Raw genomic sequence first — 18,949 nt, forward strand, 5'->3', positions numbered from 1 at the left:
AACAAGAGCAAAATTCCATCTCAAAACAAAAACAAAAACAAAAAAACTGACTTTCAGTGAAATGACATATAAGGAAACCACCTTTTTTCTCATCAACATTATAACAAAATGATGACATTGATTGAAAGGATGTTATTTGAGGACCTGATGTATGTCCTTTCATTTCAGACTGCAGTTTCCAAGAACCTAAAAGGACATTAAGTGAGGACTTACTGTACCTATAAAGCCAACACCCATGTAAGCATCACCTAGGTCGGGGTGAGCATTGCCAGCATCCCAGAAGCAGACACTTGCCACCTGCGAGTGATGAGTGTGTGCTCCCTCTCTCCTTAGACTTTCATGATAAACACTTTTATTTTCCTTTGTAGCTTTGATACAGCTCTGATGACTGGAGGAACTCCAGGGTTCTTGGTCTTGCACCGATAGGATTAACGACACGGACACACGTGGAGTGGTTTTAAGGAGCAAAAAGTTTAATAGGCAAGAAAGAAGGAAGGAAGAAGAGAATAGCTCCCCCATACAGAGAGAGAGGGAAGGGGGGGGATTTGAACAAAGAGAAAACCCCCTGCTCAGGGTGGAGTGGTGGGAAGTGGCTGCTTACATGAAGAGGCTGAGGAGGTGGTGTCTGATTTCCACACGGCCCAGGGGATTGGTTTAACCAGGTGTTATTTACATAGCCCGCAAAAACCCTGGCCCTCCCACCTTAGTCCTTTAATATGCAAATGCGGGTCGCCATGATGTTCTGAACACATGCTGTTATCTGGAGGTGACCATGACGCTCGGTACACCTGGTGACAGGGAAAAGACAGCAGAATCGCCATATGAGTGAACTCAGTTTCTAACGGCCGGCATTTGCCTGTTGAGGCTTGCCAGCCCGGCCCTTTAAGCGGCCTTTTCTGTTAGAAAAGAGATGGTTTTGGGGGTTGTTTTTTATTGCAGGAAAAATTCCACCGAGAACCTTTACCCTTACTATCTGCCTAAAAATTATTTCTTAAGAACTCCTGTATTAGTTTTACTAAGTATCCATTTTACCGATGCATGCAGACCTCTCTAGGTTGCCATGTGGCTGGAGAAAAGATGGAAGGCAGGAGGGGAAGGTTTTCTGCAGCCTTCCACCTTCCAGGGATGGAAGACTTTCAGGGGTGCTAGATTTCAGGGTGCCATTCACTGCTGCAGCCCTCCCAACTTCCCCTGAGAGGGAGGAAGGAGAAGTCAGTCTTCCCATTTCAGTTGGGAAAACGCAGTGAGAGAGAACGAGAGACATCCAAGGCCATAAGGTCAGTAAATAGGAAAGGGTCAGCCCTTTGAACTCAGCTGTATCTGGCTTAGCCCAGTGTTCTTCTTTTTCTTTTCTTTTCTTTTTTTTTTTTTTTTTTTTTGATACATAGTCTCACTCTATGGCCCAGGCTGGAGTGCAGCCGCATGATCTCAGTGCACAGCAACCTTCATCTCCTGGGTTCAAGTGATTCTCCTGCCTCAGCCTCTTGAGTAGCTGGGATTACAGGCACCCGCCACTATGCCCAGCTAAGTTTTGTAATTTGAGTAGAGATGGGGATTCATTATGTTGGCCAGGCTGGTCTCTAACTCCTGACCTCAGGTGATCAAACTGCCTTAGCTCCCAAAGTCCTGGGATTACAGACATGAGCCACCGCGCCCGGCCTAGTCTAGTTTTTTTTTTTTTTTTTTTTTTTGAGATGGAGTCTCGCTCTGTCACCCAGGCTGGAGTGCAGTGGTGTGATCTCGGCTCACTGCAACCTCCGCCTCCTGGATTCAAGCGATTCTTCTGCCTCAGCCTCCTAAGTAGCTAGAATTACAGGCGCGCACCATCACGCCCAGGTAATTTTTGTATTTTTAGTAGAGACGGGGTTTCAGCATGTTGACCAGGCTGGTCTCGAACTCCTGACCTCAGGTGATCCACCTACCTCAGCCTCCTTAGTCCAGTGTTTTCATCTCTCCCTGTAGCAGAGTCCTGTACCCCTTCCCTCTGCAACCAATGAGCCTGGTGTCAGGAAGAGAACGGTTTTGGGGCGGTGAGTCCAGTGCCCTCAGGGTGCGGAGGTTTAGGAGCTTCAATGGCCACACGGTGGAGCCAAACACCAGGTCTTCGCATTTATGTTTCCCAGCCGGGAAGGGCGTCCCTGATGTCCTGAAAAAACTCTGCCTGCTTCCCAGAGCACAGGGCTAAGGCCCTCAAAGGGGAGGGGACGGGAGGGCAGGGGAGGGCAGGGGAGGGGAGGGGAGGGGAGGGGAGGGGAGGGGATACCCACCCTTCCCCCAGCCAGACCTTGCAGGGGAGGCAGGAGCGGGGCTGGGGAGGGCGCCTCAACTTTACCCAAACCTGCCACGCCTTTCGTTGTCGTCTTCCTTCCAAGCCAGAAACCTGTCCCCTCTTCCCTTGGGCCACCATCGCAGGGCCTCCTGAAGGCAGCTCCTGGGGAAGGGACGGGGAACAGGGAAAGTAGGAAGGTGGCTGGATGGCAAAGGGCAGCTGCCACCCCGGCTGGCCTGGAGTCCTCGGGGGCTTACAGTCTGGGCCCAGCCCAGGTATCCCCACCTTTTCCCCTTCAGTGGCCTCCAGGCCTCTCTCCACATCGCCAGGCTGGAGTGCAATGGTGCAATCTTGGCTCACTGCAACCTCCGCCTTCCGGGTTCAAGTCATTCTCCTGCTTCAGCCTCCCGAGTAGCTGGACCTATAGGCGCCTGCCACCACGCCTGGTTAATTTTTGTATTTTTCGTACGGACAAGGTTTCACGATGTTGGCCAGGATAGTCTCGATCTCTTGACCTCGTGATCCGCCCGCTCAGCCTCCCAAAGTGCTGGGATTACAGGCGTGAGCCACCGCGCCCGGCCCCCTGTCTTCTTTAAGAAAGCTCAGCGGACCTTTTTCCTTCTTGGGGTAGAAGAAAAGCCAAGCTTAGCACAACCCTGGCATGTGTCGGGCAGGGGCCCAGAATCACTGGAAGGAGCAGGGGATGGGATAGGAGGCGAGGCTGCCTGCGGACCACAGGCCTGGCCCCAGTGGCTCTGATAAGAAGCCGGGGCGCCTGGGGCACCGCCCCCACCGTCTGCCCTTCCCCCACACTCCTGCTGGCTGGGCAAATCCCAGAGTCTCAGCAGCCTAAGTGTCTTCCCCGAGGCGAGATTATCCCCGCCCGTGCTGGACGCCGCCTTTTCTCCTGCAGTCATGGATGCCGCTCTGCTCCTGAACGTGGAAGGGGTCAGGAAAACCATTCTGCACGGAGGCACGGGCGAGCTCCCCAACTTCATCACCGGATCCCGAGTGAGTGGGGCCCCTCCGGAGCGGACAGGGTCCCCCACAGCAGCCTTCCACATTCCCGGTGTGCCCCAAGGCACTGTAAGCAGCTTTCAGCTTTGCCAAAAAACAGCCAGGCAGCCCCAGCCCTGGGCCTCCGGGGAGCTCCCAGCGTCTCCCCATTCACGGGGCATTTTTGGTACTTTGCAGATTGGACTTTAGCATGGGCTGAGGGGAAGGGCTTTTGGGAATTTTCTGGAGCCCTAAATGTTGAGAAGAAAGGGGGTCCCAGAGGTCTTGGTATTTGTCCCCAAATGTCTGTTGGGCTTCCCTGGAGCGAAGGGTGCCTCTGTGGCTACAGAACTCCGGCTTTGGCCAGGCGGGGTGGCTCACGCCTGTAATCCCAGCACTTTGGGAGGCCAAAATGGGCAGATCACGAGGTCAGGAGTTCGAGACCAGCCTGACCAACATGTGAAACTCCGTCTCTACTAAAATACAAAAATTAGCCGGATGTGCTGGACGCCTGTAATCCCAGCTCAGCTACTCAGGAGACTGAGGCAGGAGAATCACTTGAACCCGGGAGGCGGAGCTTGCCATGAGCCGAGATCACACCACTGCACTCCAGCCTGGGCAACAGAGTGAGACTCTGTCTCAAAAAAAACCAAAAAACCAAAAAACAAAACAAAAAAACAACAAAAAACTCGCGGCTTATTTGAGGAAGGATTTCCGGACACACAGCACTGTGGGGAGTGGACTGGGGTCTGTAGGGAGGGGGTGGGTCCCTCCTCCCTGGGGCGTGCAGGCAGGGTGGAGGTGCTCAGGGGCTCTGAGGCATCTGATGGGGTGAACTGAGTGAGCTGACCCTGGGGACAGCCCTGAGTGTCGCTGGCAAGGGGGTGGCGTCTGCCGGGCCTTGAGCCGTGTGTCTAGAGCAGAGTGCACTGTCTTGGTGACCAGGTGATCTTTCATTTCCGCACCATGAAATGTGATGAGGAGCGCACGGTCATCGATGACAGTCGGCAGGTGGACCAGCCCATGCACATCATCATCGGGAACATGTTCAAGCTCGAGGTCTGGGAGATCCTGCTCACCTCCATGAGGGTGCACGAGGTGGCCGAGTTCTGGTGCGACACCATCGTAAGTCGGCCCTGCGCGCCTGTCCCCTGGGACTGGTCTCTTCCGGCTCACCCACCCGCTCTGCAGGGCTGCTGTGTTTCAGGAAAGCTGGGACTCAAGCGAAGCTCTGCAAAGGCAATCCTGCAACCTTATTCCCCACCACGGTGCATGTGAAGATGGAGGGAACAGGGCTGGAAGGGGTGACCCATGGCCGTGGCTGGCTGGTGGGGAGCATGGCTATCCTCAGCAGGAGTGAGCCGGCCCACTTCACAGTCATCACATTTGTGTGTGTGTGTGTGTGTGTGTTGTGTGTGTGTGTGTGTGTGTGAGAGAGAGAGAGAGAGAGATAAGGTCTCGCTTTGTCACCCAGGCTGGAGTGCAGTAGCGTAATTATGGCTCACTGCAGCCTCAACTTCCCGGGCTCAGGTGATCCTCCCACTTCAGCCTTCCAAGTAGTTGGGACTAAGGTGCGCCACCACACCTCATTTTTGTATTTTTTGTAGAGACAGAGTTTCGCCATGTTGGCCAGGCTGGTCCTAAACTCCTGAGCTTAAGCAATCCTCCTGTCTCGGCTTCCCAAAGTGTTGGAATTATAGGCATGAGCCATCATGCCGGGCCAAGTCCTTGCTTTTTATACAGCATGATTAGACCAGCCTTGGTCTAATCCCTCCTCCTCACATTGCAAGTTTTTTTTTGCCCTCCTCCTCCCATTGCAAGTTTCCCTTCCTATTTATAGCACTCCATAAATTACCCTTATAAGTTAGCTTCCTCGCCTTGTGGCAAAACTCACTGACCCTTGGGCAATGTTTCTTATGGGAACTTTCAAACATATACAAAAGTTAACAGAAAGAATAACGAACTTACAAGCATCCATCACCCAGTGCCAGCCACCATCAACCTGTGGCTGGTCTTGCTTCATCTCCTAACCCATCCACTTCCCTTCCTTGTCCTGCCTGGTTAAACCAAATGCCAGACACCCTATCATTTCATCTGTAAATACTAAAATTTGTATCTCTAAAATATGAGGCTATCCCAGCACTTTGGGAGACCGAGGCGGGCAGATCACGAAGTCAGGAGTTCGAGACCAGCCTGACCAACATGGTGAAACCCCGTCTCTACTAAAAATACAAAAATTAGTGGGAGTGCGTGCCTGTAATCCCAGCTACTCAGGAGGCCGAGGCAGGAGAATCACTTGAACCCGGGAGGCGGAGGTTGCAGTGAGCTGAGATCACACCACTGAACTCCAGTCTGGTGACAGAGCAAGACTCCATCTAAAAAAGAAAAAAAAAAATAAAGAGGATATTAAAAAAACTTAACCATGATATCATTATGAAATCTTTTAAAAACTCCAGTAATTCCTTAAAGCCATCTAATATCCAGTCACTGTTAAATTTTCTTTGCTTGACTCTTTTATTCTTTATAAATGAATGAGTTTGGTTTGTTTAAATCAACAACCAACCAAAGTCCCTGCGTAGCGCTTTGTTGATGCGTCCTTCAAGTCTCTTTTCATCTATAGCTCCACCTCCTTTTCTTCTTTTCTTCCTTGACATGGAAATGTTGAAGGAACTGGGTCATTTATCCTATAGAAGTCCCACATTCTGATTTTCCTGGTTGCTTTGCCATGGAATTGTCTAACATGCTCCTCTATTCCCTACATTTTTGATAAATTGAAAGTGGGGTCAAGAGGACCTGATAAGATTCAGATTCTTCTCTCTCTCTCTCTCTCGTTTTCAGAAGTCTGCCATGGATGGTACCATATACTTCCCTTTGGGAGAAGTACATCACACTTGGTTGTCTTTCTTACGATGATGTTAAAAGTGATGGGTGGGTTTAGGTGTTGACAGCCTGATCCGTCCATTCCAAAGCTCCCCCTAGACTTTCACCATTGGTGGCAGATACCCAGACTCATTATTTTGTTAGAGGCCACTGACCTTTTAAATGAGCATTCTGGGGATGGTTTGAACTCTGTTCTGTCGTTCATTAGTTGCATGACCTGGGGAAGTCCCATCTTCTGTCTGCTACTCTATTTCTTCATTTATAAATAAACAAAACTCTAAGTTAAGGAGTTGTTTTGGAGATTACATGATATAACATATGCGGGTGAATCATAATACAGAGCAATTAAAAATGAGAGCTATTATTTTGAGCTAGAATTTTTTTTTTTTCTGAGATGGAGTTTCACTCTGTCACCCAGGCTGGAGTGTAGTGACACGATCTTGGCTCACTGGAACCTCGGCCTCCCAGGTTCAAATTATTCTCCTGCCTCAGCCTCCTGAGTAGCTGGGGATTACAGGTGCCCACCACCACACCCATATATATCTATATCTATATCTATCTATCTATCTATCTATACTTTTTTTTTTGGCATTTTTAGTAGAGACGGGGTTTCATCATGTTGGACCAGACTGGTCTTGAACTCTTGACCTCAAGTGATCTGCCTGCCTCGGCCTCCCAAAGTGCTGGGATTACAGGCATGAGCCACCATGCCGAGCCGAGAAAAAATATGAGATTAACTTTTCCACTTTACTAATGAGGAAACTTAAGACTCCAAAAGGGAAAATAACTTGCAGTGGCTCAAATAAGTTAAGGGAAAAGATCTGGCTGAGATGCCTGGTTCCCTCTTCATCCTGCACATGTTTCTTGCAATGTCTAATATAGCTGGGCAGCAGCACCATCCTCTGCCAGTAGGTGGTCCCACTCAACATGTTATTCATGTATTCATTCATGTAGCAAATATTTGTTGAACATCTTTCCTTTGTAGCAGTCCCTGTGTTTTTCTTCATTTTGATATTTTTATCTTAAAATCTGTTTTTTTTTTTAATCGAGTCAAGGCTTCCGAAAATTGGCTTCTTTGTGATTTCAGTGAGTTTAAAAATATATCTATTGACTTTGCTTAGAGTGAGGGGGTCCTGTACTTTGATTCACGCCATACGTGAGGCAAGGCTTGGCTGCCACTGAGAGTCCCCTCTCCACAGGATACACGTCTGCTAACACATGACAGCTGAGTGCATAGAAGGCTGTCAATAAATTCTTGATTAGTTGATTGATTTGTGGTTTGCAAAACCACAAGCTGTTGTCATTCCCGTAATGTGGGCATGGCTCTTTGTTTCCTGTGGAGTCTGTGTTCCTTTTTCCATGTTGATAGTCACATGAGTGCATTGCCTATATCACAGGCTGGTAACTGTTTTTTTTTTTTTTTTTTTCTTTTTTTGAGATGGAGTTTCACTTTTGTTGCCCAGGCTGGAGTGCAATGGTGTGGGCTCGGCTCACTGCAACCTCCGCCTCCTGGGTTCAAGCGATTCTCCTGCCTCAGCCTCTTGAGTAGCAGGAATTACAGGTGCTCGACACCACACTGGGCCCATTTTTGTATTTTTAGTAGAGATGTGGTTTCACCATGTTGGCCAGGCTGGTCTTGAACTCCTGACCTCAGGTGATCCACCCACCTTGACCTCCCAAAGTGCTGGGATTACAAGTATGAGCCACTGCGCCCATAGTGACTATGGGTTTTCCCAATCTCCATGCCCCCCACATCTCCTCATCCCAGCCCATGGCTGCCGTGATTGTGTGCACGTGCACACACACACACACACACCCCTTCTAGAGTTAGTTCTTCACCTGCACATCCACCTCTTATCCATCCACCCACCTGCCCAGGCGTCAATTCATCCATTTTTCCCTCCAACCATCTTCATTCATAATTCAGTCTTCCATCACTGCATGCATCCATCATCTTCTATCTATCTCCTATCATTCATCTATCTATCTATCTATCTATCTATCTATCTATCTATCTAGTTAGAAAACATTCACTGGGCACCTGATTTGGCCTGTGCTGTATGTTAGGAATGAAAAAAGCAAAGCCCCTGGCCCTTAAGGAACTTGAATTCTGGAGGAGGAGCAGACATCTAAACAAGTGTAATGCAGGGCAGCCAGTGCCACGACATAAGTAAGTGAGGGCAGTGTGCTCTGGGGCCACAAAAGCATGCTCAGCTTGCTGGGGGCCGTGGCGTACCGAGCTGGGGGCTGCTGAGTCAGGGCCATAGGTGGCCCCCTGGCAGCAAGCTGTTTCTGGGGCTTCTCCCTCCCTTGGTCCAGCTCTAATCCCAACAGGCTCAACAGCCATCTGCTCGTCTCTTCCACAAAGAGGCAGAAGGCATTTCGGGCTAATCCTGGCTGGTGGGGCGGGCGGGGTGGCCTCTACCTCTGTGCTGGTGACCTGGAGGCAGAGCTGAACCGCTGCACAGAGTTTCAGCCCCTTCAAGTCACATGTTGCATGTGGAGCCAGTGCTGGATCGTCTCAGAAGCCGGTCCAAGGAGATGGGTTCTCAGGGAGCCTAGTCGGGGAAACTGAGGCCCAGCATACATACAGCAGGCCCCGCTGAGGCTGCACGGCTGATTTTCCCAGCCCTCCTTCATCCCAAGGGTGGCAAACTCAGCTCCCGTGCTGGCTGAAGCTGTGATGAGCCAGATCTATATCTGCACCGTCTCATTTAATCCCTACAGCAGCCCTAATACCGGACAGGAGCAACCCAGGGAACTGGGGTTCAGAGAAGTGCAGAGACCTGGGGTCACTGCTAGCCTGCAGCACTGCCAGGAGACCAAAGCGACTCTCTTGGACCCTGGAGTCCTGCTCCTTCTGCTGCCCCACACTGCCCTTCCTGCGAGTCATAGGCTTTGCCGAGCTCAGGGTTTCCCTGGGGCAGAGATGTGTTACAGCGGACCACAAGGGCCAGAAGAGGCAGCCGGAGGCTAAGAGCATATGACCTCTGGAGCCAGGTTTGAATCCTGGCTGCATCATTTCCTAGCTGTGTGACCTTAAGCAAGTTGCTTTGCCTCTCTGGGCTGTAGTTTCCCCATCTGTAAAATGGGGATAATGATGCTTCTCTTGAATTGTTGTAAGGATTGAAGAGGCTCATAACAGTGTGAAGTGCTTTGCCTGGCACACAGTTAACCACAGTTAGTATTAGTGGCATAGTGAGGGAGCAGGATTCCTGCCAGGAGGGCCTCTGAGTGGAGGCCTTTTGTGGCCCACCTAGCTCTGAGCAGGTAGCCCAGATGCCATCCATCTGTTTCTCCCCACAGCACACGGGGGTCTACCCCATCCTGTCCCGGAGCCTGCGGCAGATGGCCCAGGGCAAGGACCCCACGGAGTGGCATGTGCACACATGCGGGCTGGCCAACATGTTCGCCTACCACACGCTGGGCTACGAGGACCTGGATGAGCTACAGAAGGAGCCTCAGCCTCTGATCTTTGTGATCGAGCTGCTGCAGGTGGGGCTTGGGGTAGGCAGGGCTGGAGGGCTGTGCCAGCACCAGAGAGGGACAGTGGGCATCACGGGCACCCCCACCCCACTGGCCACTGGACAGTGCCCTGTTTCTCTTTAGAGAACAAGAGAGGGTTCATAAGCCATGGGACAATACGAATGTGAAACAGAAGTCCTCTGATTTTTCCACAAGAAAGGTCCGTTTGGTGCTGGGCACGGTGGCTCATGCCTGTAATCCCAGCACTTTGGGAGGCCAAGGGGGTTGGATCACCTGAGGTCAGGAGTTCGAGATCAGCCTGGCCAACATGGTAAAACCCCATCTCTACTAAAAACACAAAAATTAACCAGGTGTGGTGGTGCACGCCTGTAATCCCAGCTACTCGGGAATTTGAGGCAAGAGAATGGCTTGAACCTGGGAAGCGGAGGTTGCAGTGAGCCGAGATCATGTCAGTGCATTTCAGCCTGGGTGACAGAGTGAGACTCCATCTCAAAAAAAAAAAAAAAAAAGTCCGCTTGGAACCACTTTTTAAAAATGTGATTTGTTTTCATTTGGAGGCATTTTACTTCTCTTTGTTATCTACTTCCACTTTCATTTTCAAGAGTTGGAGATTATAACCTCCTCGGTTCCTGTGGTTTGTAGATTCAGACTTGGTTCTCCAGTAGCAGGAGAGGCTGCATGGAACTCCCCATATCCTCCCACCCAGGGCCCCAGAGTGATTGACGGCGCGTGTTTGCGGGTTGGTGACAGAGGGTTAGGGCCAGGGTCAAGGTCAGGTTGGGATTCAGCTTATGGCCAAGACTGAGGCTCAGCCTGAGAGCTATGTGAGTGAATAAAAATAAAATAAGAACTGTGTCAACCAAGGGCCTTTACAGGCTTGCTGTCACAGTTGCGTGGTCTGTGCACTGCACGAGGTGCACCGGCATCGCCTCCAAGGTGCTCATTATAGACATCGTACATTGGTATTTCTATAATGACAAGTTTCCAGCAGATGGCAATAGTGTATTATTCTAACAAAATGAGGATTCACGACAATTTTCTGAATACTAGAAGTGAAGTGTCTTGATGAACGGGCACCTTTTCCTAGTTTGCACAAAGGCATTGATTTAGGGCAGGGTTTTTGGCATTTTTGCTTCTTTCCCTTGTCTGTATGCACTTGACCAGCAAGTATGACTTCAGGGAGCTGTGCCAGGGTCCAGTCTTTCGGGTCCCTGATGGGGTGCAGGCCCCTGGGGTCCCTGCCTCACTGACCTGCAGCTCTGGGGCCAGGTTGATGCCCCGAGTGATTACCAGAGGGAGACCTGGAACCTGAGCAATCATGAGAAGATGAAGGTGGTACCCGTCCTCCACGGAGAGGGAAATCGGCTCTTCAAGCTGGGCCGCTACGAGGAGGCCTCTTCCAAGTACCAGGAGGCCATCATCTGCCTAAGGAACCTGCAGACCAAGGTCAGAGGCTGCTGGCCAGGGGTGGAAAGTGGGGCTGACTCTGGGGGACCTGCCCAGTGCCGGCCAGGGTGGGGTGGGGCTTGGGCAGCCGCCTGAGGTCATGGCTGACCTTCTCCCTGGGCAGGAGAAGCCGTGGGAGGTGCAGTGGCTGAAGCTGGAGAAGATGATCAACACTCTGACCCTCAACTACTGCCAGTGCCTGCTGAAGAAGGAGGAGTATTACGAGGTGCTGGAACACACCAGTGACATTCTCCGGCACCACCCAGGTGCGTGGGGCTGCAGGGGCGGGCAGCGAGGGGGCGCCCGGCCCAGGGCCACGGAGACACCTGCCCTAGCCTTCCTCAACTTTTCTTTCCACCCCACTGGGGCACCGAACCTTGTCTCCACCCAGCCGGGTTTCCCCGAGTGCGTCATTGAATCGTGGGTGATGGATGGGCAGTGCTTGGCGTGGGGGGCCCTTTATTTTAATGTGTGTTTGAACACTTACCCAGGAAGCTCACCAAGCTTGTGTTTTCAGTGGAACGGTAAACAGGCTTTTAAAAAAGAGGGGCAATCAATATAGAGAAAAATATTATGTCGGTACTAGTACTGGTGTTGCGAGGATATGGCACCTCCAGTACTACTAGTATTGACTTACCGCTCGAATAGTGCTCACAGTAACAACACCCAGGCCCTGGCTCGTGCATCAGGCTCAAGTCCTCTGCGTTTATTATCTCATTTAATCCTCCTAATCCTCATAATCACCATGTGGGGGAGGTGCAGGGAAAGGGCCTGAAGGTTATCTCATTTAGGGAGCGTCTGTAAGAAAAATAAAACAAAGTTATGAATATAAAATTAGTCACAGGGCCTTGAAAAGGAGAGAAGGAGGTACTGCCATTATGATCATCATCTCCATCTTACAGTTGAGGAAACAGGGATGGGGGGTACAGAGAGGTTAAGGATCGTGGTGGAGCTAAGGGTCTTGGAGGCTGGTGAGTCCCAGCTGGGTGGGGGCTGCCTCTGAGGCTGGGCAGGGAGCTGCGGCTGGATGCTCCCTGCTCTCCACAGGCATCGTGAAGGCCTACTATGTGCGTGCCCGGGCTCACGCGGAGGTGTGGAACGAAGCCGAGGCCAAGGCGGACCTCCAGAAAGTGCTGGAGCTGGAGCCATCCATGCAGAAGGCGGTGCGCAGGGAGCTGAGGCTGCTGGAGAACCGCATGGCGGAGAAGCAGGAGGAGGAGCGGCTGCGCTGCCGGAACATGCTGAGCCAGGGAGCCACGCAGCCTCCCGCAGAGCCACCAGCAGAGCCCCCCACAGCACCACCTGCGGAGCTGTCCACAGGGCCACCTGCAGAGCCACTGGCAGAGCTCCCCACAGCACCACCTGCGGAGCTGCCCACAGGACCACCTGCAGAGCCACCGGCAGAGCTCCCCCTGTCCCCAGGGCACTCACTGCAGTACTGAACCCCCTGAGACGCACAGTCAGCCTGACACCTAGGCAGGGAGCAAGTGGCCTGGTCACTTCTGGTTCCGCTGACCAGGATTGTGGTGTCACTTTTTAAAATTTAAAATTAATTTTTGAAATCAAAGTCAGACACGCCCATGGTAAAAAAAAAAAAAAAAAAAAAAATCCAAAGGGCACAGAAGTGCTCATGAATAAAGTAGTTTTCTCCCCTACCCCTTACATTCCTTCCATGCCATGGTTTTAATTGACCCTGTTTTTAATTCTTCCGGTGGTTTTCTCTATTTCCAAGTAATCTGTTTAAATCAGTTTCTCCACCTGTCGATTTTACCCCATGTCAGTGACACATGAGGATTTGATGCTCTGATCCTTTCTCATCCCTGGTACCCCTCCCTGTCTCCCCGTTTGTGATAGTTAGATTTGGGGGTCACCTCTTGGTTATTTTTGTAACTTTATGCAGGACACTTAGAACTCTCTAGAATCCCACTGACTTTAGTGGGTCTTGATGTAGGGTGGGCAAGCCCCGAAACTGGAACTTAGCCTGAGAGGGTTCTTGGCTTCCTCCAGGAAAGATTTCAAAGGCAAGCGCCAGTGGTAGGGTGGAAGAAAACAGCTGTGGCCGGGCACAGTGGCTCACGCCTGTAATCCCAGCACTTTGGGAGGCTGAGGTGGGTGGATCACCTGAGGTCAGGAGTTCCAGACCAGCCTGGCCAACATGGTGAAACCCCATCTCTACTAAAAATACAAAAAAACTAGCTGGGTATGGTGGCGGGCGTCTATAATCCCAGCTACTTGGGAGGCTGAGGCACCATAATCGCTTGAACCTGGGAGGCGGAGGTTGCAGTGAACTGGGAGGCGGAGGTTGCAGTGAACTGAGATTGTGCCATTGCACTCCAGCCTGGGCAACAAGAGTAAAACTTCATCTAGAAAAAAACAAGCAAAAAAACCAACAACAAAATAACAACAACAAACAAAAACCAAGAAAGAAAACCAAAACAACTATATTGAAGCTGCAGTGTTGCAACTCTGTGACTGTCCTGCAGAGCAGGGCTACCCCATAGGCAGGGAGCAGCAGCAGCTCAGGGCAGTTCTGCAGTCAGATTTACACCCACTTTTAATGACATGTAGATTAAGGAGCGGTGGATACAACACTTTCTAGGGAAGGGGTAGTAACTTCTGGGTCCTGGGGTCTTTGCCACGGAAAAGGGCGGTATGCCAGGGTGTTGCCATGGCAATGGTAAACTGACGTGGCACCCTGGGGGGCATGTCTTAGGAAAAGCTGCTTCCACTCGTCCCTGTTTTAGCTCATCTTCAAGTTGTATGGTGTCCAAGCCCCACCGCCTACCTCAGTTTGGTGACCTCCTTCTGTGTCTGATGAGCATGGCGGCGTTGGGATCTTCCCCTTCCAACTCCCTCCCTCCTCTTAGTCCTCCCTAAAGAAGGACAAGTACGAGGAGGTGTTATCACACCAGCGACATCCTCTAGCACCACTCAGGTATGCGGGGTAGGGCAGGGGGGCAACGGAGTATCCGGCCTAGGGCCACGCAGTCAACTGCCAAGGCCTTCCTGGGCTTCTCTTCTGCCCCAAAGCTTGTCTCCACCCAGCAGTGGTTCCCCCAGCGCTAACTGTATCCCTAAAGTTCTGATGTACTTTACTTCTCCATCATCCCTGTTGTTAACATCTACCTTCTGTTCTGTAAGCAAAACTAAGTCTGCTGTGCTTTGTCCATAGGTTGACTCTACAATCTGAAAATCAATAAACAGCATTTGCATGATTGTGGCCGTGTAGGCGTGGTTCCCCGCTGGGCCCTGCGCAACGCTTCCACTGCATTGCTTTCTCTGTGGTTCCAATTTCCTGACCCCTGGGACACCAGAATGAGGGTATTTCTGGCATCTGGAGTGATAATGTGTATTTTAACATGGCAGTGTTTTATGTTTTTCTTCTCTGCTTCTCCTCTTCCTTTTTTCTTTTTCGTTTTTTTTTTGAGATGGAGTCTCACTCTGTTGCCCAGGCTGGAGTGCAGTGGTATGATCTCAGCTCACTGCAACCTTCACCTCCCAAGTTCAAGCGATTCTCGTGCCTCAGCCTCCTGAGTAGCTGGGATTACAGGTGTGCGCCACTGTGCCTGGCTGATTTTTTGTGTTTTTAGTAGAGACGGGGTTTCACCATGTTGGCCAGCTGTTCTCGAACTCCCGACCTCTGATGATCTGCCCACATCGGCCTCCCAAAGTATTGGGATTACAGGCGTGAGCCACCGCGCCTGGCCTCTTCTTCCTTTTCTCTTGCAGTACTAGAAGGTTTGACGTGTACGCCTTCCCGCTCTTGAAGAAAAGGGGTTTCAATTTTTGGATGATTAGGCTCAGTGGTCCAGTGGGCCACATAGTAAGAAGGAACCACGTGAGAGAGGAGGTTTCAGAAGAGGTCAGAGGAAGGGGATGTTATGGCCTGTACAGGGAGCAAGGCAGGAGTGTCTTGAGGCCATAGCGAGTCCCTCGAGCTGCGGAAAGTGGAACAGGGAGGGAGGCTGGGGCTAGAGAGCCAAGGGACCTCCACTGCTGCCTCCTGGTGGCACTGCCTGTGGGGAAAGGCCTGTATGTTGTCTGGGCAGTCAGAGTTGAGTGCAGCTCAGAAACAGATGAGGGGCCTGGCAAGGGGCATTATTTGGGGGTCAGGGACTGTGGCCCGCAGACTTCCCAGTCTCCCTTGCTCTGTCCATTGTCTGAATGTAGCTGTCCTACCAGCTACCCTTTCTCTTGGGGACAACAAACAGCAAGGCCCCCCCTCATTGGTGGTGAGAACGTGGCCTGTGGGCTCCCTGGCAGGACGGAGGCCTGAATGCAGCCTACCTTCTGGCTTGGTCCTGTCTGGCTCATCCTGTGTGGACAGCTCCTCTTCTGATGCCTCTGGATATCTGAAAACAGGAAAAAGGGGATCAGGATTAGGAAGCCCGTAGCATGTGGTGGGAGATACCCCAGAGAGAGGGTGCCCAGGGACCCCTGTCCTATTATTACAATCCTCCAAAGGCAGAGACTGGGCCAGTAGAACCACTGTTCAGAAACTGCCACATCCCATACCCCATCTTCCTAGTGCAGAGGAGGTGGGAGGCAGACACGGGGAAAGACACAGACAGCCTCCCATCCAGGACTCTGGCTGCTGCATGGGTTTCCTTCTGCTCCGTGAAAACCAGCCTAAACGAAGGGCGTGGCTGGCCAGGTCTGGGCGGGCAGTTACAATAGGTTTCAGGGCCTCTCTTTCCAGGGGTAGGGGAGAAAACCACTTTAATTCATAAGCTCTTCTGTGACTTTGGATTTTTTTTTTTTTTTTTTTTAACCATGGGTGTGTCTTTGATTTCAAAAATTAATTTTAAATTTTAAAAAGTGACACCACAATCCTGGTCAATGGAACCAGAAGTGACCAGGCCACTTGCTCCCTGCCTGGGTGTCAAGGACCACTAAAGTCAGTGGGATTCTCGAGAGTTCTAAGTGTCCTGCATAAAGTTACAAAAATAACCAAGAGATGACCCCCAAATCTAACTATCACAAATGGGGAGACAAGGAGGGGTACGTACCAGGGATGAGAAAGGATCAGAGCATCAAATCCTCATTTGTCACTGACTTGGGGTAAAATCGACAGGGGGAGAAACTGATTTAAACAGATTGCTTAGAAACAGAGAAAATTACCAGAAGAATTAAAAACAGGGTCGATTAAAACCATGGCATGGAAGGAATGAAAGGGGTAGGGGGCTTCTTTCCCTGAGATCCAGCGGGAAGGCTTTGTTTTCAAGTTGCCAGCAGGGGGCAGCAGAGAACAAGCAGATGGGTCCTCAGGGCATGAGATGGCCACTTTGGGCTCCGGATGTGGCCGCTCTCCATCCGCCCCGACCATCCCTGACCCCTGCGGGTCGCCAGGTCAGGCAAGCTGGTGACAGGGAAGGCGGCATTTAGAACTATGGAATGAGGCTGCCAGCAAACTAGGTTCTTGGAGGCAACTCAGTCCCAACCCCTTGTACAGATGGGGAAACTGAGGCTTAGAGAGGGCCAGTAGCTCCAGGATTAGCATCAGGTTTCCAGGAGTCTGGGATGGGGCTTTCTTTTCTTTTTTTTGTTTTTCTGCACTGTGCTGCCTCCTTCACTGGATGCTTCATATGTGGGTACGATGCATTTTTTTTTAAAAAAGGAGAAAATGTGAAACTTATATCAGGCAGCAACCAGGGGCATGCCAATAGCCTTTTTCTGGGGGCAGTTGGAAGGGTCAGCATGAGACAAGCTTGTGTGGGTTCTGCAGCCCCCTTTGGCCTGGCATGTCTTCAGGAATCATTACTAGTTAATCAAACCAAGGCATTTGCTCCCAGTTAGGAGCCACCATACTGACCTCTGGAGTTGACAGACACCCTGAGACCAGAGAGTCTTTTGGGCCGGCAGTAAGGGGCTGAGTGGCCCGAGGGACACCTCCCTCCCTGGGTGTTGTGCAGGGGTAATAGTTTCCCATGGTGGCTGCAGCAAATGCCACAGACTTAATGGCTTAAAACAACACACACGTATTCTCTTATAGTTCCAGAGGTCAGGGATTCTAAAACGGGTGGGCAGGGCCGTGTTCTTTCCGGAGGCCGGATGGGAGAATCCATTTTCTTTCCTGCCTGTTTAGCTTTTAGAGGCTGCTTGTATTCCTCGCCTTGTGGCCCCTTCAAAGGCAGCAATGGAGCATCTTCCACTCTGCGTCCCTCTGCTTCCATCATCACGAGGCTTCTGCCGATCCCTGACCCTCCCATCTCCCTCTGATAAGGACCCTAGTGCTTACATTGCCCACACCTGCCGGGTAATCCAGGCTCACCTCCCCACCTCAAGGAGCTTAATGTAATCACAGCTGCAACATTCCTTTGCTTTAGAAAGTAACCTGCTGGGCGTGGTCGCTCACGTCTGTAATCCCAGCACTTTGGGAGGCCGAGGCTGGCAGATCACCTGAGGTCAGGAAATCGAGACCAGTCTGACCAACATGGTGAAACCCCATCTCTACTAAAAATAGAAAAATTAGCTGGGGGTGGTAGCACGTGCCTGTAATTCCAGCTACTGGGGAGGCTGAGGCAGGGGAATCGCTTGAACCCGGGGAGCGGAGGTGGCAGTGAGTGGAGATTGTGCCATTGCACTCCAGCCTGGGTGAAGAAGCAAGACTCCGTCTCAAAAAAAAAAAAAAAGTAACCTATCCACAGGCTCTGGTGATTCAAATGTGGGCGTCTTTCAGAGGGTGCATTATACAGCCCTCCACTGCTGCTTAGTCTCTGTGGGTCTGCGATCTGTTCTCTGCCTTGCTGGTCTGTGCCTTGGAGGCTCAGCCTACAGATGTCCTGGCTCCCATGCCCTCTGCTCTCCCGTTGGGTTTGGTCAGCAGGAGGCAGCAGCAGGAGACCTGCTTGCGAGAGGAGGGTGCTGGGCCATTTGCTTTTCTGATTCCCTCCTTGCTGGGTTGCAGTCTGGCCAGGGTTGTGCTCTTTACCTGTGGTCACGCAGGTGTCCCGGGCCACGGCTCTCCCTGGTCTCCAAGCAGTGCCTCCCCCAGGTCCTGCAGCCTCAGCACGGCAATGGTTTCCCACTCCCGCTCGTCCTCGCTGGCTCCTCCCATTCCTTGCTGGCTCCTCAATCCCTCCTGTATCTTCATTCTGCCTCTGTGGCTACCCCGTTTGCATAAGCCACCTGTTGGCTGCCAAGACCCTGCCTGAGCAGGTATCACATCTCCACCAGGATGCAGGGAGTAGAGGAGAGCTGAGGAGACCGAGAACACACACGGTGTCTCCAGCTCCTCAGGGGTGTGGGCAGAATTTGAACTTAAGCCCAGATGCCACAAATGGGTATTAGAGCTGGCATTTTCCAGCCCCTGGGGGCACGGCTGCCTCCCACAGCCTCAATTGATGCCTTCCACGGCAAAGCCACCTGCTGGGAGAAAGTCTAACCGGAAGTGACGTCTAAGGGCCTGGCCTGCATCCGGAGGTTGCAAACATGGCGACGGAATACAGCACAGGCGCAGCGTTGCTTGTCCCGGGGCCAAGGCGCCTCCCTGTCTGCGAGAAATGGCCAGGCAACCTCGGTCAGATTTTTTTTCTTTTATAAAAGAATTTTACTTTAAGTTCTGGGATACATTTGCAGAACATGCAGGTTACATAGGTATACGTGCGCCATGGTGGTTCGCTGCTCCTATTGACCCGTCATCTAGGTTTTAAGCCCTGCATGCATTAGGTATTTGCCCTAATGCTCTCCCTCCCCTTCTCCCCATCCCCTGACAGGCTCCGGTATGTGTTGTTCCGCTCCGTGTGTCCATGTATTCTCATTTTTCAACTCCCACTTGTAAGTGAGAACATTCAGTGTTTGGTTTTCTGTTCCTGTGTTACTTTACTGAGAATGATGTTTTCCAGCTTCATCCATGTCCCTGCGAAGGACATG

The 18,949-nt window shown here is 51.5% G+C and overlaps 1 protein-coding gene and 1 long non-coding RNA gene across 2 annotated transcripts; one reads left to right on the forward strand and one right to left on the reverse strand.

Moving 5' to 3' along the window:
- The first annotated feature begins 3,032 nt into the window (after positions 1-3,032).
- AIPL1 (aryl hydrocarbon receptor interacting protein like 1) lies at positions 3,033-14,294 on the forward strand. The gene is made up of 6 exons (XM_033184885.1): positions 3,033-3,280; positions 4,211-4,390; positions 9,452-9,640; positions 10,901-11,077; positions 11,202-11,343; positions 12,125-14,294. Exons 1-6 carry the CDS (start codon positions 3,185-3,187, stop codon positions 12,517-12,519), a joined length of 1,179 nt encoding a protein of 392 aa, XP_033040776.1. The 5' UTR covers positions 3,033-3,184; the 3' UTR covers positions 12,520-14,294.
- A 479-nt stretch (positions 14,295-14,773) lies between these two features.
- Positions 14,774-18,432, reverse strand: LOC117067835. The gene is made up of 3 exons (XR_004430860.1): positions 18,009-18,432; positions 15,365-15,429; positions 14,774-14,839 (listed from the first exon to the last, which is right to left on the reverse strand). It is a non-coding gene; the product is annotated as an uncharacterized LOC117067835 (long non-coding RNA).
- Between the last annotated feature and the right edge of the window lie 517 nt (positions 18,433-18,949).

The sequence above is a fragment of the Trachypithecus francoisi genome, unplaced genomic scaffold (assembly GCF_009764315.1).
Source record: "Trachypithecus francoisi isolate TF-2019V2 unplaced genomic scaffold, Tfra_2.0 Lachesis_group20, whole genome shotgun sequence".
Classification (NCBI taxonomy): Eukaryota; Metazoa; Chordata; class Mammalia; order Primates; family Cercopithecidae; genus Trachypithecus; species Trachypithecus francoisi.